Genomic DNA, 22,903 nt, shown 5'->3' with positions numbered 1-22,903 from the left:
CACTGGCCAAGGCAGGGTTGCTGGGATGAGGGGAGGGAGCCTGAAGCCCGGAGGCCGAGGGCGGTGTGTGTGGGGAGTCCTGCTCGGCGGCCACAGCCCTTCCGAGCAGGTGGTCAGCACGGGGGGGGGGGGGGGGGGAGGTTCCCGGCAACAGATGGCCCAGGCAAGGCTGGGGCTTTCAGACGAGGGGGCTGGGGGGTGGGGGGCTCGCCATCTGCACCTGCAGGCCTCGTGCGCGCCTCCCCCTCCACGCGGAGAAAAAAGCTGGGGAAGGGGCAGGCTGCTTTTATTCAGATGGGAGGTTCAGTGCCCCCGCGGTACACACTCCTCCACTACGGAGGCTGGAACCGGGGAGACGGCAGCTGGTGGAGGAGGAGGAGGGCGGGAGGCACAGGTGAGGGCTGCCTCCGCCAACCATCATCTCTCCATCGCCAAGGGACCGTGGGCGCCCGAGCAGAGGTGAGGGGCTGCCCCTCTGGAGGAGTCTGGATCTCCGTGACGCACGCCAGGGGGGCTCCTGCAGGTGGTCTGTCCTGGCTCAGCTGTCCCTGGACGCCCAGTGGAGTGCGCAGGAGCTCTGAGGTGGGACCTCCCTAGCTGCTGGCCCATGGAGAGGAACACGGCCAGACTGGGAGCCGGGGGCCTCCCCAGGCCCCGAGCAGAGTGGGAAGGCTTGGGAGGCACCAAGCAGCAGCGGGTGGGCTGCCAGGGAGGGGGGGGGGGGCTGGTGCCTGAGGGAGGTCCCTCCTGGTCAGGAGGCTGGCGGCAGCGGCTGTGCCTGGCGGCGGGCCCAGTAGTGGTGGTAGGTGTCCTGGAAGAGGTCCCGGCAGGCGATGTGGGCGCGGAGGCGGGCGCAGGCCAGGAAGGCCCCGGCCAGCTTGCGGTGCAGGGCGTAGGTCTCTTCAGGCGGCGGGCGCAGCCGGTGCCGCAGCAGCACAGGGATGAGGCCCTGTATGCGGTGGGCAGTGGCCCCCGCCCCAAAGTCGTAAGGGCCCTGGGCGGCGAACGGCTCCCCCAGGATCATCACTGCCTCCACGTGGGCATCTGAGAAGGCCTAGGGTGGGAACAGCAGATGCCCCCAGGTGGACACGGAGTCCTCCGCTGAACCCCCAGGTCTAAGCCCAGCAGGTTGCCTGCTGCCAGGGCCCCACATAAACAGCCCCTCACTTCCCCCTACAGGCAAGCAGCAGGCCCCCGTCCTCTATAGCGGTGAGTGGTACCCATTTCCCCAGGGATCCCCAATAGTCAGCTTGCACCCCCCTCCTCCCCAGAGCCCCCCCCAGAGTTTCTCCGGGGCCCCCAGGAGGCAGCTGCACTCACTCCTCCAGTCTCGGTGGAAACCAGCATCTCTCCACCCCCACACCACCCCCGAGACACACACCCCAGCCCCTGCGCCGACCTTGGTTTCAAAGCCTGTGAGGAATCGGAGATCCCGCGACTTCTGCAGGACGCGGTCTCTGTCTCCATCAGCTGCAGCCCTCACCACCTGGGAGATGGGGTTGGGGCAGAGGGACAAGGGGCCAGCAGGCTCAGCAGGGTGCTGGCCCAACCCCACCCACCTCCAGTCTCATCTGCCTGGGCCCTCCCACTCACCTCGAAGCCTCCTCCCCGCTCTGCCCCACCTGTGTCTCCCTCAAGGCTGATGCAGAGCCTGGGGCTGGAGGTGGCCAGGGGCTGTGCACACCTCCTGGGAATAGCTAGCTGCCTGGATGCTACCTCAGAGGGCCAGACGTGTCGAGGCTGCTCAAGACGCAGATGGACAAGGATGCAGCTTCGCCCAGCTCTAGGTCTCCTGCACTGGACTTTGAGCCCCGTGAGTGCTGGCTTCCCAGCTGGGTTTAGTTCTGTTTGGCACAGGGTCTGGCACTCAGGCTGCCCTGGGTGAACCCTGGCTTAGCAAATCAGTGTGCGAGGCTAAGCATCCCTCTGGCCTGCAGCCCACGCTGGGAAGGCTGGAGTCACGGGCACAGACAGGTGCTGGAGCCGGCCTGTTAGGGCCCCATCCCCCAGATCCCCACTCTGCTGCCTGAGGCCCTGGGTGGGCCGCGGTGTGTCTGGGGCCTCTGCGTTCTCCTGAGGTGGGGACACTGTGGAGTGCACAGCCCTGCACCCGCACGTAGGAGCGTGGTGAGCACCGGGAGCTGCTGTGCTCATTACGGGGTAGGTTGAGGGTGCCTGCTTTGCAGGGGAGGGAACGGGCTCAGAGAAGGGGGCGTGAGCTCGGGCCCAGCCCTTAGGCACAGCGCTGGGACAGGATCAATCTGGCAGCTCTGTTCCGTCTCGGCTCCCCCTGCCTAGGCCTGTCTGGCCATCTGTCAGGCCTGAGGTCCTCAGGGGCAGTGTCACACGGCTTTTTTAAACTGGAAAAGGCGGGGAGGGTCTTGCTAAGCAGACCTGGGGGGTGGGAAGTGGGGTATCCCAGCCACCCAGAGGCCTTGGCCAGGTAGCACAAGGACCAGTGGAGAGGGCCCCAGGCCTTGGGTCTGCGGAGGGCTTTGTCAGCAACTGCTCCCTAGCCCATCTCTGGGTGGTCCCACAGGGGCACTGCCCACTGGGCCCTGTCCCCCCTCCCCCGCTCCATCTCAGAGACCCCTGCTGTCAGAGGTGGCTTTCTAATTCTGAGCAAGTCCCTCCGTTGCTCAAATCCCCAGATGGGGCACAGGCTGCACGGCGTGACCGTGACCGCCATGTCCCAGCACCCAGGCTGGGGCGCCTCTGCCCGCACCTGCCCTCGAGCCAGGGCACGCATTTCCTCGTTCCTCCAGGGCAGTTACCCCGGAGCCTGCTGGGGGTGCATCGGCATTGTAGCCAGGACAGCCAGGAGTTCAGGTGCACAGTAACGTCTGAGAGGCCCTGCTCCAGGGGACTCGCCGGGTATCCTCTCTCTGGAATACCCCGCCTGACTGCTCCTTCTTCAGGTCTCAATATGGCTCCTCCTACAGGAAGGCTTCCCTGGGCTCCCACGGCCTCCTCTGCTTCCCCTACAGCCAAGCCCTGACCCCTGGGTCCTATGAGCCCTGAGAAGAAGGGACCTGGTTCGTCCCAGTGTCACCCAGAAGAGGGCTGGGCACAGAGGAGGCATTGGAGAATGGCTGGATCGATTGCTAAGTGGTGGCTCTTAGGAGGGACTAAGGCAGAGGTGGGGCACGGGCTGTGGACCCGGATGACCCGAGTGTGACTCCTGGGTCTGCTGTGGCCTTGGGCAAGTGGTTTACCCTCTCCAAGTCTCACTTTGTGAAACGGGACTATAAAAACGGCCCTTCCCCATAGCCATGCCAAATGGTTTAAGTCAGTGACTGAGCCCCTTACGATGCCTGGCCCAGCGGTGCTTGGGATTTGCCAGCTGCTGTCCACGTTACTGTGATTTACGGCTTCCTAAGTCCAGATGCTGTCTTACCCCTCTGCCTCACCACCTGGCTTGGCCCCAGGCTCAGGGCACTCACCTCGATGTAATGGTCTGTGAACTCGGTCCCAAATCCCCGGCTCGCACCGAAGTCCAGCAGGGTCACCTGGGGACGAGGAGCGGTGACAGGACGGCTGGGAGCCTCTCAACACCCGCCATGGCCCCCCGTGCCCCTCCCCAGGGTCCCAGCCCGGCTGCCTCCCCAGGTCCCTCTCTACCCCGGGAGATAGCTGAACGGCTCCAGCTTTCAGTCTTTGTATCTTATTTGCTTTTGTTTTATATTTATGAGAGAGAGAGAGAGAGCGCGCGAGAGAGAGCACGCGCACGCATGCGCTCCCATCTTCTGGTTCCAGCGGCCAGGGCTGAAGCCAGGAGCTGGAACCCAGCCCAGGTCTCCGAGGTGGGTGGCAGGGACCCAGTGTCTGAGCCATTACCTGTATTAGAAGGATGCTGGCATCAGGAGCCAAAGCTGAGACTCGAACCCAGGCACTCTGACATGGGCTATGGGCGTCTTAACACTAGATTTCTACCCCATTTGGCTTTTTTAGAATTTTTATTTTTTTTAAGATTTTTATTTATTTGAAAGAGTTACAGAGATAGGTAGAGCCAGAGAGAGAGAGAGAGAGAGAGAGAGAGAGAGAGAGAGAGGTCTTCCATCCACTGGTTCACTCCCCAAATGATCACAATGGCTAAAGCTGAGCTGATTTAAAGCCAGGAGCCTGGAGCTTCCTCCTGGTCTCCCACGTGGGTGCAGGAGCCCAAGCACTTGGGCCATCCCCCACTGCTATCCCAGGCCACAGCAGAGAGCTGGATGGGAAGTGGAGCAGCTGGGACTTGAACTGGCGCCCATATGGGATGCCAGCGCTGCAGGCCAACGCTTTAACCCGCTGTGCCACAGCGCTGCCCCCCCCCCCATTTGGTTTTATAATACAATTTAGACACAGAAAAAAAATCCGGAGAATAAAATGTATGGAAAAGTAAAATGAACACCTACCAATCCCACCTCTCAGCTTAAAATATAAACTATTTTATTTTATAGGCAGAGTTAGACAGTGAGAGAGAGACAGAATGAAAGGTCTTTCTTCCGTTGGTTCACCCCCCAAATGGCCACTACAGCCGGTGCGCTGTGCCGATCTGAAGCCAGGAGCCAGGTGCTTCCTCCTGGTCTCCCATACAGGTGCAGGGCCCAAGCACTTGGGCCATCCTCCACTGCCTTCCCCGGCTACAGCAGAGAGCTGGACTGGAAGAGGAGCAACCGGGACAGAACAGGTGCCCCAACTGGGACTAGAACCTGGAGTGCCGATGCTGCAGGCGGAGGATTAGCCAAGTGAGCCGCGGCGCCAGCCTTAAAATATAAACTATTAAATTCAGGGGGCACCTCCTGTGTACCCCACCAGATCTCACGTCCCTGCCCTGGGGACCGGGAGCCTTCCCACTGCGGCCATCACTTGCCAAGACTGTTCTTTCCAGAAATGCCCATGAACGCATTCCCACGCCCATAAACAATACAGCTAACGAGGGCCCGCGTTGCGCTGCAGTGGGTTAAGCTGCCACCTGGACAGACATCCCACGAGCAGTTTGAGTCCCGGCTGTAGATCCAGATTCTTGCTAATGCGCCTGGGAAAGCAGCAGAGGATGGCCAAGTACTTGGGTCCCTGTCATCCATGTGGGAGACCCGATGGAGCTCCAGGCTCCTGGCTTCAGCCTGGCCAGCCCTGGCTGCTGTGGCCATTTAGGGAGTGAACTAGCAGATGGAAGATCTGTCTCCACCTCCCTTTCTCTCTATAACACTGCCTTTCAAACAAATAAAAATAAATCATTAAAAAAAAAAACCACGACCTTCCTCTGCCGGTCTGCCCGACAGCTACTCTGCAGCGTGTGTGCCACTCGCTCTGGCTGTAGGGGCCATCAGGAGAGGACACAGCACGAGGCGTTCATCTGGCTGACAGGCACCAGTTCTGGCTTTTGTGCTCAGGGAATGCTTGTGTAAGTTTCTCCAGGGAAATGCAGTTCAAAGAACTGGCCACAACCAAACTGAAAAGTCCAGTTGGACCGGGAGCTGTGCACAGGCACAGATAAATATAAACACTTTTTTTTTTTTTTTGACAGGCAGAGTGGATAGTGAGAGAGAGAGACAGAGAGAAAGGTCTTCCTTTGCCATTGGTTCACCCTCCAATGGCCGCCATGGCTGGTGCGCTGCGTCCGGCGCACCGTGCTGATCCGAAGGCAGGAGCCAGGTGCTTCTCCTGGTCTCCCATGGGGTGCAGGGCCCAAGCACTTGGGCCATCCTCCACTGCACTCCCTGGCCACAGCAGAGAGCTGGCCTGGAAGAGGGGCAACCGGGACAGAATCCAGTGCCCCGACCGGGACTAGAACCCGGTGTGCCAGCACCGCAAGGCGGAGGATTAGCCTAGTGAGCCGCGGCACCGGCCAATATAAACACTTAACCAGAGCGTCCCCAGCTAGTGTGGGACCATCTGTGACACACTGATACGTCCTCTTGTTTTCCATTACAAAACAAATGCAGCTGGGACCTTGTAAAAACCCTACTCTGGGCACCTGCCTGGAGGGCCTATGTACCCATTGCTGGGGCAGTGGGGGCACTGGAGGCTGGCGGCCTCGGGGGGTCAGGGCTCCCGCCTGATCCTGAGGATGCCAGGGGCGGGGGAAGGGCTGCCCTGGCCCGCGTTGTGTTAGAAAAAGACCCCTGTGGTGACAGACCACTTTGCAGAGCCAGAGAAGGGTAGAGATGTGTCCACACAGGGGAAGTGTGTGGGTCCCAACTCCCCTCCAGGACTGGCACACCTGTGCCCCCACCCGGGCTTGGCCCTGCCGCCCCGCTGGCCCTCTCCTCCTCTTCCTTCAAGAAGCCTTCCTTGATGCCCACCCACCCCAGGCTGGGTCAGGCCCATTTCCTGGAGCCCCAGTCCCTGGGCTTCCTCCTCCCCAGACCCAGCCCTCTGCCTGTGCCTCCTCACCCCCGTGCTGACTGCCCCAGGCCACTGTTGTCTGGTGACAGGTCCCCCTTGGGACCTGGGGCTGAGAAAGCAAGAATCAGAGCTGTCAGAGGCAGGCGGCGGGGTCCTCTGAACAGATGGCCAGCGTGCACTGATGGCTAACCGCCTCCCCGAAGTGTGCTCTCTCTCCATCCTGTCACACGGCCTGGCCAGGGAGCGCCATTTCCCAGGCTGCCTTGCACCCAGACAGGCCGTGACAAGTTCTCTCGGAGGGAGCAGTGGAGGAAGTGACGCGCCCCCTCTGATCAAAGCAGCCTCTTTCCCCTTGCACTGGAAGCAGAGCTCTGCGAGGCCCGAGGGGACGGCACAGTCGCCACAGGAGGGTGCCTGGGTCCCCGAGTCACTGCACGGAGGGCCCCACTGGGTAACCAGCAACTCTGGAGTCGCTGCTGAAATATCAGGGACACTCGGTGCAGCAGGTCATGCCTGTGACTCACATCGCAAGGAACCAACCTGGTGGCTGGCGGCGTCATACAGGAAGTTGGCCCAGTTGGGGTCTGTCTGCATGAATCGGAACTCGAACAGCTCCCGCAGACACAGCCTCAGGAGCTGGAAGCAAATCTGGCGAGGGAGAAGGAGTCAGAGATGCCCTGGGCACTCTGCCCCGAGGGCCCCACCTGGCCCGCCCCGCCGGCCCCGCGTTCCCGCCAAGGCACCTGGTTCCGGGTATCCTGGCTCAGGCCTTGGCACTGGTCCAACGGCACCCCGCTGGCCAGCTCCATGCCCAGCACCCGCGCCGTGCACAGCTCCTCAACCACGGCCGGCACACGGAAGAAGGGGTCACCTGCCAACAGCTGCCTGGGGCAGGAGGGAGAAGAGGAACTAGGACTCTGTGCTTCAGGCCCCTGGGTCTGGCTCCAAGCTGCCTCCTCCTCCTCGGAGAAGCCCTCCAGGAAGTCCGTCTCCCTGCGCTCCTGCCCCTCTCCGCCTCCACGTGGCCTGGGTGGCTGGACCAACGTCGACGGGTATCCCCGTGCCCATCCCTCCACCTGGCGCTGTGGACTCGGAGACTTCCTCCCGACCTGAAACCCCCCTGGGACCCTTGTTGCTCCAGGATGAGCTCCATGTATTTAGCTTGCGCCTTACTTTTTTAAAAAATTTGTTTTTATTCAAAAACAGAGGGAGATCTTCATCTGCTTGGTCATCCCTACACGCCTGCCAACATTCAGAGTTGGGCCCGGATGAAGCCAGGAGCCCAGAATTCAATCCGGGCCTCCCACGTGGGTAGCAGGACCCAGGTACTTGAGCCATCACCCGCTGGCCCCAGGGTGCCCATTAGCAGGGAGGTGGAATTGAAAGCAAAGCCAGGATGCGAACCCAGGCACTGACAAGGGATACAGGGGTCCCACACAGTGGCTTAACCACTGTGCCAAATGCCTGCCCTATATTTAGCTTGTCCATTACTTTAAAAAATGTATTCATTTATTTGAAAGGCAGAGTTACAGAGAGCAAGAGAGATCTTCCATCCACTGGTTCACTCCACAAATGGCTACAATTGCCAGGGCTGTGCCAGGCCAAAGCCAGGAGCTTCATTCGGGTCTCCCACATTGGTACAGGGGCCCAAGTACTCGCGTCATCTGCTGCTGCTTTCCCAGTGCACTAGCAGGGAGCTGGAATGGAAATGGAGCAGCCAGGACACGAACCAGTGCGCATATGGGACGCTGGCACTGCAGGTGGAAGCTTAATCTACACCACAACGCCAGCCCCTTTAAAAAAAAAATTATTTATTTATTTGAAAGGCAGGGATACAGGGGGGGGGGTGGGGGAAGGGAAGGAAGGACCCAAATGGCCACAACGGCTAGGGCTGTGCCAGGCCAAAGCCAGAGGCGAGGAGCTTCTTCTGGGTCTCCCACAGGGGTGTAGGGGCCCAAGCACTTGTGCCATCTTCTGCTGCTTTCTCAGGCACATTAGCAAGGAGCTGGATCAGAAGAGAAGCAGCCAGGACTCAAGCTGGTGCCCATATGGGATGCTGGCACTACAGGTGGAGGCTTTACCTTCTATGCCACAGTGCCAGCCCCTGTACGTGGCTTTAAAAAAAATCAGTTAATGAATTAATTCTCCACATCGTCAATGATAAAAAAAATCTATGTTAACAGTGATACTCGTTGGTCATCCTTGGAGTCCCCACAGTAGGCCTGTATCTCCAGTTTCATGTTCCTTGGGTTCAGTTACCTGGAGTCAACCATGTTCCAAAAATATTAAATGGAAAATTCCATAAAGAATTTGTAAGTTTTGGGGCCGGCACTGTGGGGCAGCGGGTTAACACCCTGGCCTGAGGCAACGGCATCCCATATGGGTGCCGGTTCAAGACCTGGCTGCTCCACTTCCTGTCCAGCTCTCTGCTGTGGCCCAGGATAGCAGTGGAGGATGGCCCAAGTCTTTGGGCCCCTGCACCCACGTGGGAGACTGGGAGGAAGCTCCTGGCTTCGGATCAGTGCAACTCCAGCTGTTGTGGCCATCTGGGGGGGTGAACCATCGGATAGAAGACCTCTCTCTCTCTCTCTCTCCCTGTCTCTCTCTCTCTCCCTGCCTCTCCTCTCTGTGTAACTCTGATTTTCAAATAAATAAATAAATCTTTTTTTTTTTTTTTTTTTTTTAAAAAGAAAGCATTTGTAAGCTTTAAATTGCATGCCATTCTGAGTAGTGGAATGAAAGCTCACACAGTCCGGCTCTGTCCTGCGAGACCTGAGTTGCCCTCCGTGTAGCGTATCCGTGTTGTCTACACTATGTGCCTGTTAAATACCTAGTACTGTCTCAGCCATCACAACGACTACTGCAACACTGTAGTGCTCAAGAAACCCTTTTAATAATGGCTCCAGGGGCTGGCGCTGTGGCACGGGGGACGGGGGGTAAAACCGCCACCTGCAGAGCCGGCATCCCATATGGGTGCCGGTTCAAGTCCCAGCTGCTCCACTTCTGATCCAGCTCTCTGCTATGGCCTGGGAAAGCAGTAGAAGATGGCCCAACACCCATGTGGGAGACCCGGTTTCAGATTGACCCAGTTTCAGATTGGCCCAGCTCCAGCCATTTGGGGGGGGTGAACCAGCGGATGGAAGACCTCTCTCAGTCTCTCTCTGCCTCTGCCTCTCTGTAACTTTGCCTTTCAAACAAATAAATGAATCTTTTTTTTTTTTTTTTGACAGGCAGAGTGGACAGTGAGAGAGAGACAGAGAGAAAGGTCTTCCTTTTGCCGTTGGTTCACCCTCCAATGGCTGCCGCGGCCGGCGCACCGCGCTGATCCGAAGGTAGGAGCCAGGTACTTCTCCTGGTCTCCCATACGGGTGCAGGGCCCAAGCACTTGGGCCATCCTCCACCGTACTCCCTGGCCACAGCAGAGAGCTGGCCTGGAAGAGGGGCAACTGGGACAGAATCCTGCGCCCCAACCAGGACTAGAACCCGGTGTGCCGGCGCCGCAAGGCGGAGGATTAGCCTAGTGAGCTGTGGCGCCGGCTCAAACAAATAAGTGAATCTTAAAATAAGAATAACGGCCCCACACCCTAACAGCAGTGATGCTGACAATTCAGACATGGCAAAGAAAAGCCGCCAAGTGGAGCCAGATTGTGGTGCAGTGGGCTAGGCCTCTGCCTGCAACACCAGCATGCCAAACAAGCACCAGTGTGAGCCCCGACCACTCCATTTCCAGTCCAGCTCCCTGATAATGCACCTGAGAAAGTAGGGGAAGATGATCCAAGTGCCTGGGCTCCTGCCACCCACGTGGCTTTGGCCTGGCCCAGCCCCAGCCATTGCAACCACTTGGGAAGTGAACCAGGGAATGGATGCTCTTCTTCTCCCTCTCCTTTCCTCCCTCTGTCATTCTATCATTCAAACAAATAAATAAATCTTTTTTTTTTTTTAAAGGCTGTAAAGTGCTTCCTTGAAGTGAAAAGGTTAAAGTACTCAGTACGGAAAGAAGCAAATCATAAGCTGAGGTTGCTAAGATCTAGAGTAAGAATGACTCTTCCATGCACGAACTGTGAATAGGAAAAAGAAACCTGCTGGTTCCGCCGTCACACCTCCAGCTGCAAAGCGTACAGTGAGTGAGAAGTGCTTAGTGAAGATGGAAAAGGCACCACGTTTGTGAACAGGAAACATGTTCCAACTGATGGCAACGTGCCGTAGCAGAAAGCGCTGCGCCTAATTTATAAAGCAAACCTGGTCATCGGGAGGTAGGCAAGAACAGGAGAGAGGGCTCGGTGCCCTGGGACACTGGGACACGGCCCCCGAGCATGAGGTGGCACTACCGTACTCTCAACATTGTCCCTGCGCTCAGAGATGCCAGGGACAGAGCTGTCCCCAGGGCCTGTCCCCTGCCAAGAGACCACTTGCAAACAGACCAAGACTGACAGACGCATGTCAAGGTGAGATTTGGGAGGCGAGAAATTTGAGTAGGCGCGGTGGTGTGGCACATTGAGCCGAATAGAGTCCCGGGAACATTCAGGCCTCTCACCCCGCTCGACACCCGCCTCCTCCGAGCTCCAGAGCTGGTATTTCTGTCCTTGTTCCTAAAATGTGATGTCTGCACCAGTCCTGTGAGCCAGGCCCTGTGCTAAGCGTTCAGTCAGCACCATTTCCTGCCGGCCTCTGACGGCTAAGGCCACCACAGACCCGGGCCGCTCAGCTTCAGTCTGAGTCCAGGGTGCAAACCTGAACCGCTGCCCCAGCGCTGGGCATACTGCAGACCCCTGGTGGGCGTGTGAGCCACACTGCTCAGTATGGAGCATTGACCGTGGCGCCTCGTGACGCTTCCGGGATTCGGCCACACCATTCCACGCAGCTGTGGTTCATTCCTTTTCACTGCTGTGTGGTATTCCCCAGATGGACACACTGTCATTATTTATCCACCCTGCTGAAAAGGCGTGGTAAGATCTGGCTGGTTTCCAGTTCAGGGCTCTACAAACAATGCTGCTCTGAGCATGCCAGAAGAGCCTCATGGTGTCCCACTGTGTGGTTAGCGCGAAGGGCAATGGTTGGGTTGTGGGGATGTGATATAAGGCTTACTCGGAGACGATTAACTGTTCTCCAAACGCTTGGCCCAATCTCCCTAGCCCCCAGGGTAAAAGGAATGTTCTGGAGCCCCGTCCTCTCCGAACCTTGATGCTGTCAGGCTGCTGACTCTGTCAGTGCAGCAGGTGCAACGGAGTCTCACAGCGACTGACCACAGTGGGCATCGTCCCAGTGACCCAGGAGTGGCCAGCCCGGCCCGAGCGCACAAGGACATAAGGCGGGAGGGCAATCGCCAGTGGAGTGTGGACGGGGGGAAGGTTTGCGGCCCTGCGCCGGGGCTCCAGCCGCCAGAGGCCGGGGGGCACCTGTTTCCCGCTCAGCTTACCTGAAGTTCTGGGCACAGGCTGCCTCGCGGCGGTAGTCACACTCCCAAGCCAGCTCCTGCTGCAGCGCCTGCAGGCTCTGCTCGGGGAACAGGCCTGGGGGGACAGCTTCGTCAGCCAGGGGGGCCCGGCCACGCCTCCCCCCAGCCTCAGGGTGCCACTCACCGAGGCCTCCCCACAGTCATCTCTCTGTCCCTCTTCTGAGGTCCCCAGGCAGCTCCTCCTCACTCACATGGCTGCTGTCTCTCTTTTTCAAGATTTTATTATTTATTTATTTGAGAGACAGACATAAAAGAGAGAGGCACCCTCCGCTGCCCAAACGCTGACAATGGCCCAGGCTGAAGCCAGGGCCCAGGCGCCCAGTCCAGGTCGCCCACGGGAGTAGCAGAAACCCAACCACCCGAGCCAGACTGCTGCCTCCCAGCGCCTACACCAGCAGGAGCTGGTGTCAGGGGTCGGAGCAGGAATCCCACCCCACGCTGGGACGTGGGACACGGGCATCTCAACCGCGAGGCTAAACACACACCTTCTTCTCCTTTGCCTACTGCTTCTCTCGCGGGGCTCGGCCTCCTGGTCTCTCTCCCCCTTCCCGACCCCCTTTCCCACCCAGGAACACAGCCTGCTGCACTGCCGTGGTGGCTTTCCCACGGGCTCTGCCTCCGCCCCGTGGTGCCCCGTGGCCTGGAGCCCTCCACCCCCCAACCCCCACAGCACACCTGTGTGCTGCTGTTTGCGGGGTGGTCCGGGCCCACCTCTGGGGCTCTGCCTCACGGGCTCATGCTCTCGGGGCTCCCTGCCTCGCTGTCCTCCCTCTGGCTGACCCGTGCCGATGCCCGCACGTGCACACGGGCACGCTCTGCCCCACGCTCCTCCTGTGCACCCCTTCTCTCTTGGGGCGCCCCTGCCAGGCAGGGGCGGTGTGGCTGCTCACCCTCCGGCAGGGCCACGCTCATCTTAAGCACGGCCAGTAGGTTCTGGACGTCACTCTGGATGCTCTGGGCAACGCCTGGGTACTGCGAGTGAAGGGAGCGCGGGGGGGAGTCACTCCTCTGCCCAGCAGGGCGCCAGCCCCTGCCTGCGGGGCCTCCCCTCTCACCTGGATCTTCACAGCCACCTCCGTCCCGTCCCTCAGCACGCCCTGGTGCACCTGCCCGATGGAGGCCGCGGCGAAGGGCACCTCCTCCAAGGAGGCCACCCTGGCTTGCCAGTCCCTGCCGAGCTCCTCTTCCAGAACTCTCTGGGGAGAATGGTCATGACAATCACCACCCTGGACAGAGCAGGCCACGGTCACTCCCTGTGCCGAGCGCTTGACCTGTGAGTGACGCCAGCACTCACCATGCGCTGGGCACTGGGATTAGCTGCTGTCTCTCTTTCCAGATGCGGACAGTGAGGCTCAGACGGAGCCCCCTTGTCCGAGGTGACTACCCCGAGGGGTTCCCCCCTCCAGAGCTGGCACTCCCTGGACGGGGTGGGCTGCTGTGGGGACCGCTGTCATTTATTGGCTGAGCTTGGTAACGATCCTGTGTCACACCCCTCAGCTCTATCATCAACTCAAAGTTAGGGTGACCCAGAGGAGCTCAAGTTTAGGGGGGCATCCTAGGGACTGGGCCAAGTTCCAAGTGGCTCTGGGTCACAGAGCAAGTGAGCAGGGCAGAGCCGGGAAGGCAGGCGCCGGCTGGGTTCCAGGTCTCTCACTCTTGCCCAGTCAGAGGAACAGCTCGCCCCATGCCAGACACTGTGCCAACCTCACAATGAGGCTTCCCTGTCACTCACGGTGGGCAGAGGCTGCTCCATGTGTAACCCTGTGATGTGGGCGTGGCCATCACCATCGCCATTTCCCACAGAGGGCAACAGGCACACAGAGGTCAAGGCACATGTGTGCAATCTCAGGGCCCGACCCCATGGAGCACGGTTGCCAGCTGCAGTGCCTTGCTCCCCCGACAGCGCGGGCGTGGGAGTGGGGGACGGCGCCGCCCTCCCTCCCCCCGCCCCGAGGTGCTCACCAGCATCTGCCATCGGGGCATGAAGTCGGCGCTCTGGCGGACCCGCTCAAAGATGCGCTGCAGCTGAGGGCTGATGAGGCTGTTGTCTTGTGGGGGACAGCGGGACGAAGGCGACAGTGAGGGGGAGGGGAGGACAGGCCCCTGCTGGGGTGAGGGTGAGCTGGACGTGAGGTCAGGGGTCGGGGGCGAGGGTCATGCCGTACCCTGGATGCTGAGCATCTGGCCGACCTTGAGGGCGGCTCCCCGAACCGTGCATAAGGTCTGCACGATGCGCTCGGCGTTGGCCTCGGACAGGAAAGGGCTGGAGCTGCTCTCTGGGGAGGAGAGAGGAAGCATTAGGCCCACAGCCAGAAGGGATCGCTGCGGGCCAGACTCCTGCACAGTGGCTTGAGTTGTTGCTCGGGACATCTGCACCCCAATCAGGGTACCTGGTTGGAGTCCTGGCTACTGACGCACACTGGAAGGCAGCTGGTGATGGTGCAAGTGGGTGGGCCCCGCCACCCGTGTGAATGACCTAGATGGAATTCTGGGCTCCTGGCTTTGGCCTGGCCCAGCCCTGGCTATTACTGGTTATTTGAGGAGCAAGCCAGTAAGTGAAAGATAACTCTCTCCCTCTCCCTCTCTGTCTCTCTGCTTTTCAAATAAAGTAAAAATAAGTAAATAAAAAAATCATTGTTACAGCATGGCACACCCAGCAGAACAGCTGAATGAACCAGACAAAACTAACGTGGGCAGAACCTGAGCACAGGCCCTCTGGAAGCAGCTTGGCACACACACCCCGCTGCTCAGTGCACTGCTCCTCCCGGGCCGAATGCAAGGGAAACGCACGAGTGAGCCCACGGACGGAGGACAAGGACGTCCACAGCGCTTGCGGCCACCGACAGGACGAACACGAAAGTGGTGGCAGAGGGTCAGGGTGAGTCCTGCAGCGCTGCAGAAACCGTCTGCCGCGGCGCACACAGCAGGCATGCTTCTCACAGCGCGAGGCTGAGCAACAGATGCCAGGTGACAATCACTGTGCTAATCAAAAATTAAAAAAAAAAAAAAAAAATTTAGGGAGACAGAAATGCTAACCACCAGGAGCCGGCATTATGGCACAGCAGGTTAAGCTGCTGCCTGCAGCGCCAGCATCTCCCTATGAGCACTGGTGCGAGTCCCAACTGCTCCACTTCCCACCCAGCTCCCTGCTAATGCACCTGGGAAAGCAGTGGAAGATGGCCCAAGTGCCTGGGCCCCTGCACCCACATGGGAGACCCAGAAGAGGCTCCTGGCTCCGGATTGGCTCAGCTCTGGTTGTTGCGGCCACTTGGGAAGTGAATCAGTGGATGGAAGACCTTTCTCTCTCTCTTTCTCTCTCTGTAACTCTGCCTTTCAAATAAATAAACTTAAAAAAAAATTATTCCACTGCACCCCACAAATATGCACAATTAAACTAATTTTTAAATGAAAATAAATAGAACTTATCAATTAAAACAACCTAAAGAGCCAGGTGCATGAACGGCTGCACTGCTGGGTCATATTTATGGAAAGAGAGCAGAGAGGCTAATCCTGGTGTTGGAAGCCACAGTCGGTGGCCGCCCCTGGTGAAGGGAGTGGCCAGGAGGGGGCGTGAGAGGAGCTCCTCAAGGTGTGGTTGCAGGCCACTGAGGCCTGAGAGAGGTCAGCGGTGGGTGAGATGGGAGTTATTGATGCACCTGTTCTGGTCCCTCTCCCGGGCCCAGGACTGGAGTAGAATATTCCAGAGGCTCCAGGCCACGGGAGGCCACGGTTGCCCTGAGGGCTGACAGAAGGCGCCTGTCCCGTGGTTTTGGACATTTCTCAGTTTTGATCGTCAATAAATGTAACCTAAGGATGCCAGGCCTTTGGGAGTCTCATTTTGTTCAACAGCTGTCTTGAAAGATAATCCACAGGGGCCGGCACCGTGGCGTAGCGGGAAAAACTGCTGCCTGCAGCGCTGGCATCGCAGAAGGGCGCGGATCCAAATCCTGGCTGTGCCACTTCCAATCCAGCTCCCTGTAACAGCCTGGAGGGCGGTGGGAGACGGCCCAGTGCTTGGGGCCCTGCACCCGAAATGCAGAAACAGAAGGAGCTCCTGGCTCCTGACTGGCCCAGCTCGAGCCATTGCGTCCATTTGGGGAGTGAAGCAGAGGATCAAAGATCTCTCTCTCTCTGTCTCTCCTTCTTTCTCTCTAACTCTTTCACATAAATGAATAAATCTTTAAAAAAAAAAAAAAAAAGATAGCTCATGTGCCATATAACTCACCCACCTAAAGCACACATTCAGGAGTTTCTAGTGCATTTACAGAGCTGAGCGAGCATTGGACATTTCCTCGCCTGAAAATCAAAGCCCACCCCACACACAGGCAATGCCCACCCCAAGCCCCCAGCAACCCCCAGTCTACTCTCTCTGCAGACTGCCTGACTCTGGACACCTCACAGAAGGGCATCACTCAGCGTGTGGCGTGGGCACCAGCCGCTCCCACCAGCGAGACGCTGTCAGGGCCCCCCATGCTGCACACCGGTCAGCGCTCTGTTCCTTCCCAGTGGAGTAATCCACTGCGGCACGCACAGAACACCTCTTACTTATCCATCCGTCAGTCTGAAGGGCGGGCAGAGACCCTGGGAGCACAGTCTGAGCCCTGCCGTGCGCAGGTGTGTCCACCTGGGAAAACACACCCAGCTGTCGGCTTATGTGCAAATATGCGTGGTTTTATACGGAAACCGTTGACTCCTCAGTAAGGCATTGCCTTTGTTAAGGTGCTTATTTATTTTCATTTTATTTGAAAGGCAGAGAGAGAGACTGATCCTCTATTGATTCACTCCCCAAATGCCCACAACAGCCAGGGCTGAGCTAGGCTGAAGCCAGGTCTCCCACGTGAGTGGCAGGGACCCAGGTCCTTGAGCCAGGTCCTGCTGCCCCCTGACATACAGGAGCAGGACCTGGATCAGAAGCAGAGGCTGGCTGGCGCCACGGCTCACTAGGCTAATCCTCCGCCTAGCGGCACCGGCACACCAGGTTCTAGTCCCGGTCGGGGCGCTGGATTCTGTCCCGGTTGCCCCTCTTCCAGGCCAGCTCTCTGCTGTGGCCAGGGAGTGCAGTGGAGGATGGCCCAGGTGCTTGGGCCCTCCTGCACCCCATGGGAGACCAGGAGAAGTACCTGGCTCCTGCCATCGGATCAGCGCGATGTGCCGGCCGCGGTGGCCATTGGAGGGTGAACCAACGGCAAAAGGAAGACCTTTCTCTCTGTCTCTTGCTCACTGTCCACTCTGCCTGTCAAAAAAAAAAAAAAAAAAAAAGCGGAGGCAGGACTGAAACCCAGGCATCCCAACATGGGATGCAGGTATCCCGAACAGCCACTTAACCAGCTAGGCCACGTCGGCCCTCTCAAATACTTTTTAAATTTATTCTCCAAACTGTCATCATTCAGGGTTCACATACTGTATCTGTCAATTAATGCTTCATTTAAAAAAAAAAAAAAAAAACACCTTATTTTAGAGACATCGAGAGAGGGAGAGACTGAGACAGACAGAGTGCGCTCATGTGCTGGTTCACTGTCCAGACACCTGCCACAGCCCCAGGCCAGACCGAGGCTGAAGCTGGGGGCTGGGGACGCCATCAGGCTCTCCCACATGGGCGGCAGGAACCCAAACACCAGCACCACAGCTGCCTCCCACTGTCTGCATCCGCAGGCAGCTGGTGTAGGAGGCAGAGCTGGGCGCTGCGACGTGGGACGCGAATGCCCACCTCGTCATCCTCACTGGAACCCAGAGCATCCTCCCCGCTTTTGTTTCAAGACGCGGAGACAACACCACGCACCCCCTGACTAGCAGGCCTCGCTTTCAGCTCGCGCAGGGCATTCCCAGCGGCTCCAGCTGTTCTCAGGGGACGCTTTCATTGACCTGACAGTGGCTTAGCCCTGTTCTGAGTGCTTCACGATGACTCTCACAGGTGGGTATCCTTCAAGAAGGGCATGCAAAAATCAAATTTGAAAAATAAGTTTAGAGGCAGGCATCCTGTCGCAGAGAGTTAAAATGCTGCCTGGGATACCCATACCCCATAGGGGCGCTGGTTCAAGTCCCAGTTGCTCCACTTCCAATCCACCTTCCTGCTAATGCACCTGGGAAAGCAGCAGATGACCCAAGTGCCTGGGCCTCTGCAACCCACGTGGGAGACCTGGATGGAGTTCCAGGCTCCTGGCTTTGGCCTGGCCCAGTCCTAATTGTCACAGCCCTCTGGGGAGTGAACCCGCAGATGGAAGATCGCTCTCTCCGTCTCTCCCTCTGTAACTCTACCTTTCAAATAAACGAAACAAAATGAAAGAGACACTTATTCTGGTGCGAAAAAAAAAAAAAAAAAGACACATCCATGCAGGTTTTGCTCAGATGCATTCTCCATGAACTTTCTGAAGCACCCTCGTATCATCGTCATCATCATCGATGATGACGTCATCATAACATCATCCGCCTGCCCGGCGAGGAGACGGCTGCGAGGACTCGCAGGGCAAGGGCAGGGTCTGAACCCAGGCGGATCTGCTCACTCACCTGGCTGCGGAGGTCCTCCTGGCAAGGATTTCTTGGCCACCTCGGCCAGCGCTCCGAGCCCCAAGCTCACAGCCAACCCTGGAGAGCAGAAGAGGAGCGCTGAGCCCAGCTTCCCGGGCGCTCTCCCAACCCTCTGCTCCCGTCTCTCTAGGCACGCTCACCTGCCAGCTCCCTGCTGCTGTCTCTAACTCTCCTCCCGCTTTCTCTCTCCCTCTCTCCCTCTCTCGGTGTCTCTGTCTCCCTCCTAACACTTCTCAGTCCTGGACACCTGTGATTAAGGTGCCCAGGCACTACCCCCCCCCCCCCCCCCGAGCTTCTCATTAAACTGGCCTAACAAGAGGCCTAGGGATCGATGTGGTGGTGCAGCAGGTTAAGTCACTGCCCTGCCTGCGGCACCAGCATCCCGTACGGTGCCTCTCCAGGTCCCAGCTGCTCCACTTCCAGTCCAGCTCCCTGCTAATGTGTCTAGGAAAGTGGTGGAAGATGGCCAAAGTGTTTGGGCTCCTGCACCCACATGGGAGACCCAGATGGAGCTCCAGACTCCTGGCTTTGGCCTTGCCCAGTCCTGGTTGTTGCAGCCATTTGGAGTGAAACAGCAGATGGAAGATTCTCTCTCTCCCTCTCTCTCTCTATAGCTCTGCCTTTCAAGTAAATATATAAGTGTTTTAAAAATATATTTTATTTACTTGAAAAGCAGAGAGAGAGAGAGAGAGACAGAGCTCTCCCATCTACTGGTTCACTCCCCAGATGCCTGCAAACGTCCAAAGCCAGGAGCCAAAAACCCAGCGCAGGTCCCCCGTGCAGGCAGCATGGACTCAAGCACTTGGGCCCCACTTGCTGCTTCCCAAAGTGCACACCAGCAGGAGGCCAGAGTGGAGAGTGGAGGGTGCAGCCGAGACTCCGACCAGGCACTCCGACGTGGGACGCGGGTGTCCCAGCTGGAGACTGACCGCCAAGCCCAAGGCCTGCCTGCCCCATTTATTTATGTATGTATTTTAAGTATTGCAGTGTACAGGTTAGGAAGGGCCCGAGAGGATCGCCCTGGCCTGGTCGCCGGTGTCCCTGCTTCTCTGACCCACCTCCTCTTCTAAGTCAGCGACCGTCTCCCCATCTCCCCCCTCCTCTCTGTCCCTCCTTTCGGTGCTACCTCTCTGGCTCAGACGGCCTCTGCTTCCTCCCTCTGCGGCCCCTTGGTTCTCTTTGCCTCTTTCCCTCGTGCTCTGAAAATGACCGCAGCTGGCGTTTCCCACCTGCCAGGTGCTGTTCCTTTCACTCGTCTGTCCTCACCCCTTTGTGAAGCACGTGTTACAGAAAAACATCTACGGAAAAGAACAAGGCCAGCGCTGCAGCTCACTAGGCTAATCCTCCGCCTTGCGGTGCCGGCACACCGGGTTCTAGTCCCGGTTGGGGCGCCGGATTCTGTCCCGGTTGCTCCTCTTCCAGGCCAGCTCTCTGCTGTGGCCAGGGAGTGCAGTGGAGGATGGCCCAAGTGCTTGGGCCCTGCACCCCATGGGAGACCAGGAGAAGTACCTGGCTCCTGCCATCGGATCAGTGCGGTGTGCCGGCCGCAGTGCGCCGGCCGCGGCGGCCATTGGAGGGTGAACCAACAGCAAAGGAAGACCTTTCTCTCTGTCTCTCTCTCTCTCTCACTGTCCACTCTGCCTGTCAAAAAAAAAAAAAGAACACGGAGGCTCAGAGAAGTAACATGCCTTGTGTCACGTGAGGACGCGGCAGAGCCACCCTGTGGACCTGGGCAGACTTCTCAGCCGCCTCTGTCGACTGTGAATCGGCACCTTCTGACATGAACCACAGAATTGACGTTGTGCCCGGGACAGACCCACGCCTACAGGAGTCATGAAACAAGACCTGCTTTGCTCTACAGGTGTACCTGTGTCTTCTATTCTTCTTTCCAGACACAGGTTGCAACCCACTGAATTGTCAGGCGGGTTGTGCTGCCGTGAAGTCATTCACCCCTCTTAGCCTCTACTTGCTCATCTACAGAATGGGCACATGCATTTGATTCAGTGCACGTCGCGTGTGGACAGGGCCTCGCACATCACTGGAGCTCGTTAAACACCACCACCACCTCCGTTCCAGTGTGGCCTCTGCTTTCCTCTCTTTCCCTTTCCCGCTCTCCCTGCTGCATTCTTTCAACGTCATCTCCCCTGATCCAGGCCACAGCTAGATACCCCCAAAGCCACACCTACCCCCAAAGTTGGCCAAGCGGCTGATGCGGGAAGCAGGCACCTTGCGTTCTCGAGAGCGATCACTCAGCTGGGAAACAGAACGTGTGAGGGCAGGAAGGTGGGCATCAAGTCCCAGGGGTGCAACCAAGCTGCCGTCACCCCGTCCCCACGCCCAGGGGGCCAGCGGCCTGCATGGGGGGTTGCTGGGTGTGTGTGGTGGTGGGGCAATGATACCTGGGGCCGTGGCGTCCTCCTGGGCCGGGCCTCCCGCGCCTTGCGAATGTCCTCCTCTCCCAGGCCCCTTCCAGGCCCATCTTGATGAAGCTTTTGGGCCCAGGAACCCCAACACGGCCCCTGGAAGAGATGTGGACATTGGCAGGACTGGAAGATGCTGGCCCTTTCGGACCCCTCCCTGTTTTTGCCACCTCCTCCCCAGCTTCTTACCCACCAATGGGGCCCAGGCTCTGGGGCCCCACAAGGCAGACCTACAGTCCGGCCCAGCTGTCCACGAATCCCCCGCAGTAGGCCCCCCACCTCCAGCCACATCACCTGGGGGAGGAGAGAAGGGATTACTGGGGTAGCATGCAGCGCCCACCGCCCCGCTGTGCCTCTCTTCCCCGCCAGCACCCCCCCGCCCCGACCTCCTGCCCTGCTAACAGACTCCCTGGTTTCTCCTGGTTCCCCCCCCCTCGCTGCTAGGAAATTCTCTGCTACCTCTCCTTTGGCCCCGGACTCCCGCCACTGCTAGCTGCTAGGGCCCTCCCCGGTTGCTACCCACCTTCGGATCCTCCAGGGCTACCTCTCTACTTCTCAGAGACCCCCTCGTTGCTAGGCGCTGTCTCACTCATGCCCTGTCGCTAGGTACCCACAATTCCTCCCGAGTCCCCCTGCCCCGTCCCCGGGCACGTCCCTCCGTTGCTAAGCACCCGCTGCCTTCTGGCTGCCGGTCGGCCAAGCGCGGGGACCTCCTGGGCTTCCGGGAGCCTCTGCACGCCCGCCCCTCCGGCCAGCTGTCCAATGGTGGAGCAGCGGCTCGCTGAATGGCACGAAGCACCCGCGAAGCATTCCGGGACGTGCGCTGGGGGCGGGGCCGAGGCGCCGGGGGCGGGGCCGCGCGCCGGGGGCGGGACCTTCTCTTCCCCATCCCGTCTTTTCTGTAGTCCTTACAAACTCCACCCTTCTCCGCGCTAACACCTCGCCCACTCCTCTTCTCAATTTGCCCCTGGCAGGCTCAGCCTCTCTCCCAGAGAGCATTTCCCTCGCACATGGCTCAGCTCCACTTGCACCCCACACGCACACACGCTGGCACCCAATCGCATAACCCCCCACTGGCCTGCTCGCCAGCTGTCTCCTGCTCACACCCTCAGCCCCCCTGTGTACATCAACTGCCTCCCCCGCACACAGGCGCTCGCGTGCCCTCACGCACCCTGCTCTGTCTGCTCCCCACCCACCCTGGGGAGGGCGCGAGCGGCAGCCCTCTGTTTTCCGCAGGCCTGACATTTCCCAGAACACAGTCCGCCAAGATTCCCGGCGCTGAGTCAGGAACCTTGGCATCCCAGAAACCCAGCCCCCAGCCCATCTGCGTGTGTGTGTGTCGGGCCCCCTACCACAGCCTGACTCACCCCTCTTCGAGCAGTCGGGAACAGAAGCCACCGGCCGGGGCTTCTCTCCCTGCACTGGGCGAGGGGAACGCGCCCCATGGTCCCTGTCCAAGCCCCCTCGTCGGGCCCTCGGCCCTTCCTGGACCCCAGCTTCCCAACCCGTATGAGGTCCTAGGTGGGCTCTGGCCCCGGGCTTCTCACGGACTCGTTTTATAACCCTGGGCCTGTGCCCAGTGTCCCTCCGGCAGGTGACTCAGCTCAGACAGAAACCACCTGCTGTCCCCGTCCAAAGGCGAGGGTCTGACTCAGGCGCTCCCAGGCAAAATGTATCAAAAGCAACTTTGACAGCTAACCCCACAGGGCTGCGGCTGACAATGCAAGCCTGACAGGCCTGACGTCACTCGCTCCAAGCACATGACGTCACACCAGCCACACACAAAGGCCAGACAGGCTCTGAGCCTCAGAGCCCCTCTCTGCACATCGGGGCCTCCCTTTCTCGTTCAACGTTCGTGAGAGAAACAGTGAGAGAGTGCCAGGGCCTGGGACAGACGAACACGCGATCCACACGAGAGATTTCTCACAGATGACTCCATGGAGCGAAGGCAGCGGCTGAACCACGGAACCCGCGCCTGTGGGAGCCCCGGCTTTGAAAGCTCGGCCGGCCCCTGCGTGAAGAACGGCAGCGCAGCCGAACTCGTCACCAGAGGCTGCAGGGAGCGAGCGGGGCACACGAGCGCGTGGGGAGGTGGAATTAGTCACGGGGGTGCAGCAGCGGCCCCGTCAGCGGCCCTGACGCACGCACGGCGCAAACGGGAGAAAACCCG

The 22,903-nt window shown here is 59.0% G+C and overlaps 1 protein-coding gene and 1 long non-coding RNA gene across 19 annotated transcripts; one reads left to right on the top strand and one right to left on the bottom strand.

Moving 5' to 3' along the window:
• Window positions 1-269: 269 nt before the first annotated feature.
• COQ8B (coenzyme Q8B) lies at window positions 270-22,897 on the bottom strand. 18 transcript variants are annotated; one of them, XM_070062181.1, is made up of 16 exons: window positions 22,661-22,814; window positions 20,923-21,027; window positions 20,713-20,832; window positions 20,500-20,566; window positions 19,823-19,954; window positions 18,293-18,370; window positions 13,954-14,064; window positions 13,751-13,836; window positions 12,844-13,014; window positions 12,679-12,760; window positions 11,750-11,843; window positions 7,077-7,218; window positions 6,874-6,981; window positions 3,444-3,509; window positions 1,400-1,486; window positions 270-1,054 (listed from the first exon to the last, which is right to left on the bottom strand). In XM_070062181.1, exons 1-16 carry the CDS (start codon window positions 22,670-22,672, stop codon window positions 752-754), a joined length of 1,764 nt encoding a protein of 587 aa, XP_069918282.1. In that variant the 5' UTR covers window positions 22,673-22,814; the 3' UTR covers window positions 270-751. The 18 variants fall into 18 exon arrangements, with proteins under 18 accessions (XP_069918282.1, XP_069918280.1, XP_069918281.1 ...); XM_070062179.1 differs by lacking the exon at window positions 22,661-22,814 and adding an exon at window positions 22,101-22,329; XM_070062180.1 differs by lacking the exon at window positions 22,661-22,814 and adding an exon at window positions 22,101-22,329 and having other exon boundaries at window positions 12,844-12,984.
• Window positions 7,218-11,342, top strand: LOC127488220 (uncharacterized). The gene is made up of 2 exons (XR_007915778.2): window positions 7,218-7,658; window positions 10,279-11,342. It is a non-coding gene; the product is annotated as an uncharacterized lncRNA (long non-coding RNA).
• Window positions 22,898-22,903: the final 6 nt, after the last annotated feature.

The sequence above is a fragment of the Oryctolagus cuniculus genome, chromosome 18 (assembly GCF_964237555.1).
Source record: "Oryctolagus cuniculus chromosome 18, mOryCun1.1, whole genome shotgun sequence".
Taxonomy (NCBI): Eukaryota; Metazoa; Chordata; class Mammalia; order Lagomorpha; family Leporidae; genus Oryctolagus; species Oryctolagus cuniculus.
Note: the sequence above shows the minus strand (reverse complement) of the source record. Positions and strands in the feature narration are given on the sequence as shown.